The following is a 6,000-nucleotide window of genomic DNA, read 5'->3' as shown; positions in this document are numbered from 1 at the left end:
TGTGTTGTGGAACTTCATATCTTGGGCAACGGCTGTAAAAGAATAACCTTATAGATACATGTTTAGGCTGTTTCATAGCTGACACTGGTCTGCCTATTAATAGCCACTCTATTTCCAGAGTAAAATGATGCATAGGAGCCCATATATCCAGAACACGAGGATGTGAGCTCTTTAAGTCAAGCTAATCCCTTTTCACAGTGTAAGGTCTACAATACTGCTAAGCTGCTTTAATTCTCATTAGCGGAGTGCTGCAGTGCAGGAGGGCTATGACATTTCCCTCTAATGCACTACAGCAAAAATGTCTAGAACCATTAGATAAGTGGCAGTTATTTTCTTCTAAGGATTTCCACAGATATGGAACAGTTTTGATTTAATATAATTCACAGATTCTTCTTTGAAAACAAGATGATGCCTTTTCCTGGTTCATTCTGTTCTTCCCTATTATCTCACCCTCTTGCTATTATCAAAAAAGGGAGAAAGGTGAAGAAAAGCACGAAGAGCTGGACAAAAATATGTAAGTCCCAGAGGTAACACATTAGAATAATTTTTTTTTTATCTTTTTTTTTTTCCTCCTGGTTCCTATTTCCCGTAGGGGTTAATACCACTCTAGCAGCAATTTTGAGTCATGGAAAACCTAAAACCTTTCCCCCTTAATAGCACATATGTTAGTTGCTAAGAGAAGCCAACTGTAGTGTCATCACCTTTTCTTTTTCTTTATGTCCTCTAGATGGTGCTTGTGTATCATATGTAGGTCATGCTGCTGCTAATCAAGCTTGAAAATGGATTTAAAATGCACTCCTACAGATTACTGGGAGCAGTGGTTTGTGGTGGACATACTGGGTGGCTACCTGGTTCAAGCCTCCATCAGAGAAAATAATTGTCCTCAGCCTCTTCCCAAATGTGAGATACAGAATGGGAAAAATCCTATGGCATATTTTACTGCCATTTCTGAAGATTAAAATTTGATTATATTTGCATTATATCACACTTCAGTGTGCTAGTGATGTTGTAGGTTTCACCCCTTCTGTGCCACTCACATCCAGTGGCAACTGGAGTTACATTTGATATGCTGCATGCTCTGTATGTCCAAAACCATACATGGGAAACAAAGAATTCTTGACCAAAATGGCAATTTTAAAATACCAGAGCACCTTGCTTTTCCATGTACAACATTGCCAAGGCTTGCAGCAATCACAGCAAAATGGAAGCTTTTCTCTGGGCCACAAAAACATAGGAAATAGAGTAAGAATTTGGTGCAGAGAGTGAGTGAGACAAGTATTCTGCCCCATGATCAGAGAAAGGGGGTAACTCCAAATGAGTCTATTTTTCAGGAAAAAAAAATCCATAGAGGAAAAAAACCCACCCTTTTCAGCCCTTTCTTAATCGACATTTCATTCTGATTCCATACACAAACAGATGTAGAAATACTGAAATGTAATAGAAATGAAATACTGACCACTGTTCTTTACTCAATTTCAACAGCATCTCGTTTAGTTTTTAGATATCCAGCATAATTCCCTCAGCCCAGTCTTTCCTACCAGTGCCCACTTGGGACTGACCGAGTCATTTCATTTCCTTTCTTGCATTCATGCTCTTCAAATATTTGCAGACAAGAAACTCGGCTAGCCTATGTTTGGATTTCTTATCTCAACAAGTTTCTTGCCTTAAAAATTTGCTCTTCCCTTTCCCACACCTTCTGTTTAAATGTACCAAGGTGTAGTCATCAGCCATGTCCTCCTGCAAACAAAGCAACAGTTTACCCAGCTCCCAGCTGTACAAGCAGTGGGCTTTCCTAGGGAAAACTGACCATGGAATAGGAAAGCAGAGTGCAGCTGTGCTCTGCCCTGCAGAAAGTTGCTCCTGCTTCAGTTCTCGAGCCTACAAACGTTTCAAGCCAACTTAGCAAGGAGGTGTGCACCCATGTATCAGCGTGAGATGAATGACACAAACAGGAATCACTTCTCTTTAAGGTCCCAAAAGCCTTTTGTACCTTTTGCTGCCAATAAATTCATTCATACCAATGCTTTACTTTCAGAGCGCCGAAGACTGTTGTCTAGAATAAGATCACCTAAGCAAGAAACTAGTTCCTAGTGCTGCTGCTACTCAGTTTTTTAAAACTCACTGTCATCTCCATAGCCGTGCAGATGACATCCAGCCCTAGGTTTTGTGGTTGTTCTGCCCTCCAACAGCATAGAGACAGATGTTGGAAGGAAGGAAAGGAGGTCTGAAGCATCCTCACCTGGGCACTTAAAGACCTGGTCCTGGAGCCTGACATTCAGCTTACAATTATCTCAATGTGCAAACAGGCATGCCTGCAAGAACACAATTTTCTCTTGCTCCTTGTTAAAAACATGCTTTAGAAACGAGCCGGGAGTTCACAAGCTTTTAAACAAACCATTGAGCAGTCACACAAATCAGTGCCCGCTCCCCCAGCAACACAGGCTGGCTACCTGCTTGCCTCAGGTACATATTTGCACTTCTTAAGCCTCCTCCCCTGGGGCAGCCCCAGCTCCACCCCAGCCTGCGACCTGCTTCCATCCTCCTCCTCCTGCCCAGCAGAGACTGAGGAGGGAGCCCTGCCAGGCAGACATGGCCAGGGTGGCAGCAAGGCTGTGCCAAGACAGAGCAGCCCCAGAGGGGCTGGGCTCCTACGGGAAGGCAGTCAGGTATTTGAACCAGGACTACGAGGTCCTGAAGCAGCGGTGCCTTCAGGCTGGTGCTCTCTTCAAGGATGAGGAGTTCCCAGCCTGTCCATCTGCGCTGGGCTACTGTGACCTGGGACCCTACTCCTTCAAGACCCAGGGGATAATCTGGAAGCGCCCCACGGTAAGAGTGCTTTATCATGGCATGTTTGGTTGGGGTCAGGTCTAATCAACACTCACCTGGACACATCCACGCTAGAACAGTGCTGATGCTGAATGCCTGCTGCTCCTGTATGTTTTGTTTCTATGTTCTATTCTATCCTGCCTTATCTTCGTGGTTTTAAACAGAAGCAGGGTTGAAAAGGGGGAAAGCAAACAAACAAAACACCAAAATCAGCATTTTCTAAGCCCTTCATAAACCAAGTAATCCTATAACCGCCTCTTGGGAATCTGATTTCTCCCTTTTGATCCCAGCTCCTCAGAGCTACACATTCAGAGTGCAATCCAGGAAGGACACAAACCCCCTCTGCATATCCAGGCAGAGCAGGGCAGCCCAAGAGCCACTGACCGTCAGTTGCAACAGTACCGACACCATGGTCTGCTGGGCACCCCAGGAAATTAAGCTAATACTTCCAAAAAGCTATCTGCCCCACTTCAGTCTACCTATAACAGATGAAAGGCAGCTGACTGAAACTGTTATTGCCCAGACACATCCCCTAAATGGCTTTTCATTTAAAATAGTCATTTTCATCAGGAAAAAAAATGCATTGAATTTTTAAGACACTGTGTTTTTATTTATTTATTTATTTTTAAGCCACGAAATCTGGACTTCAAAGATTTTTATGCACTTTCATTTTTCAATCATTTGTTTCTGTACATACTTTGCTACTCCTCCATCATTTTTCCCCTCCCGGCAACATCAAGAAAAAATAAGAAGAGAAGGAAGAAGGAAAAAATAACAACAAAATTAATTTACCTTCCTCTGATGGGGGGTAGGAGGTAGGAGTATGCAGGAAAAGTTCATGGCCTAATTTTTTCCCTACCTAAAAATTAGAAAAAGAAATTTGCAGATTCAGTAACTCTGAGTTTCTGCCCTTGCAAACCCACTTCAACACATCACCAGGTGATTCAGCAACAAGCAGTGTGAATGTACCCCTTGATTTTGCCTGTCTTGGGCAAATGGAAACCTCAGATAGCTCACTAAATTCTATTTTGCTCCCCATGCAAGAAAACTGTGTCTGCTGCAGGTGGAGGCCATTACAAATGCAGCATGGCTAGCAATGACTGAGGGCTGAACTCTGGCAGGGTTACGAATCCCAGCCCTCCCTCTGCAAACAGTGCGTGTGGCTGCAGGCTGGTGGGATCGCTGTTCAGTTGTGGGGGGCCTGGAGGAGACCTGCTGAAGAAATGGCCCCCTGCAAAATAAACATCTACTGCCAAGGTCATCTCCCAGTGGGTTGTGCCTGCTGGTTTGCAGACAGCAAGTGCCAAACACTCCACTGTTGTAGACTTACTGGGTAATACAAGAGGAAGAGCTGGTGATACAGTTGTGAGAAAGGTGTATGTGGCACTTGGCAGTGGCTCAGAAGGAACAGGTGTCTAAGTGAGTGATATGCCATATCCTATGTCATATATACAGATGACTGTCTCCAGGTGCTGTGATAGATCACCAGTCTGGAGGGAGGAAAGGAGGAGGAAAAAAAAAAAAAAAAAGAATCTTTTCCGTGTGGTAGGTAACCTACTGCTGCCTCCTAGCCAAGACATCTGTGAGGCAGCTGACCAGCTGGATAACCTCAGAAGCAAGCAGGATGTTGCTGAGATCACACCTACCATGAAGAGAGATTCACGATCTGACACACGTGCACAAAGAAGCCCTGTGTTGTTCCTGCCTCCACAGCCCAGACACATGGGGCACATATGAGACAGCTGTGCTCGTAGCTGACAACTCTTGCTTTCTGCAAGTTCAAGTGGCTGCCTGAGCTGCTCTCAACATGAGGCACCAAGTTAAGCTTCCTGAGGACTGACCATTTCTGCCATCTAGAAAGAGACTCATAGGGAATGCCTATGAGGAAGGGGAGGCTTTTTTTTTTTCCTGAGGACAAAAGTTATATAAATACTTTCAGGAATGATAAAACTGATTAATATTTATTGAACCTTTACACAGAAACAATGAACAAGAAGTAGGAACTTTTCAGACCAGAAGGGGTAATGCATACTTTGAAAATGTGTCTTTTCAGGAGTTATGCTCAAACCCTCAGTTTATAGTTGGAGGAGCTACTCGAACAGATGTCTGCCAAGGAGAGCTGGGTACGTACAGCACTTTTTTTCCCCCCCTTTCTTCTTCCAAAACATGAAGCTTATTTTAAAAATTCCTCATTGACAGATGATTTTCTTGTCTACTTATAGACAGGTTAAGGCTGAGCGTCCCAGCATCTAGTTCACAGCCCTGAGTCAGGCACCCTGGCTGTAGTATGAAAGAAGGCAGACACCCAACGAGGGTGCTCATTTCCCATCAAGGCGCTCAAACAACCAGCACTGCTGCCTAGGACAGGGTGCACATAGGTTTTTAAGAGCTGTGTCAAAGCTGGCACTCACCAAACTGTCTCCTGCAGGTAGTAAGCAGATTATCCCTGGTGGACTGCAAGACTTCCTTGCTTTTTTAACCTTTTAAGACAGAGCTGGACACTAACCTTATAACACTTGCCCTGAAGCAAGAGACTTGGTTTCATACCTGTCCCAGGAAGACAGTCTCCAGAAACCCAAGGGACACCAATGAAGTTTCACCCTTTAGCCTAGTCATTGAGGATTTTTATATGGGAGGCAGAACAAGATCCAGCCACAGTTTCACACAAGGAAAAAATACACAATCACCAGGAAACAGAGTAGGAACTGGTTTAGTACAGGGGCTGGAGCTATGATGTGCCATTTCAAGCCAAGCAGGATGGCCTATGAGTTAGGAACATGGACCACATCATAAAAAATAATAATAATAAAAAAAAAGAATGGAGCACATCAGGTTTGTAATGTCATCCATAACAAGCAAATTTTTCCAAGCCCTTTATGTTGAATGCTCCTACTGTTTGTACAGTGTTTTGGGTAGAGCTGTGAGCAAACACAGGAAGGAACAAGGAAGGAACAACCATGCATGCTGTGGAAAAATACAACAACAACAAAAAAAAGCAATGCTGCCCAGCTCTATGAATTGGGGCCTGATGCTGACAAGATGTCTCTCAGACAGCAGTCACCCTCTCCTGGACCCACCATAGCAAAACCATCTTTCTTACCCGTTTTTCTCTAGTGCTTGCTATCACCTAAACAAAGCTCCTATGCAAACGGTTTTTATCCACCTCCTCCCACT

The 6,000-nt window shown here is 44.0% G+C and overlaps 1 protein-coding gene across 1 annotated transcript in view; it reads left to right on the top strand.

The window, feature by feature from the left end:
* Positions 1 to 2,533: 2,533 nt before the first annotated feature.
* Positions 2,534 to 6,000, top strand: part of CAPN8 (calpain 8) — a 29,031-nt gene continuing 25,564 nt past the window's right edge. The window contains exons 1-2 of the mRNA XM_068676092.1: positions 2,534 to 2,826; positions 4,880 to 4,949. Of these exons, the coding sequence (XP_068532193.1) occupies positions 2,590 to 2,826; positions 4,880 to 4,949 (307 nt within the window). The 5' untranslated portion in view covers positions 2,534 to 2,589. The remainder of the gene's footprint in view (positions 2,827 to 4,879; positions 4,950 to 6,000) is intronic.

The sequence above is a fragment of the Anas acuta genome, chromosome 3 (assembly GCF_963932015.1).
Source record: "Anas acuta chromosome 3, bAnaAcu1.1, whole genome shotgun sequence".
NCBI lineage: Eukaryota > Metazoa > Chordata > Aves > Anseriformes > Anatidae > Anas > Anas acuta.
This window is presented reverse-complemented; position numbering and strand designations above follow the sequence as displayed.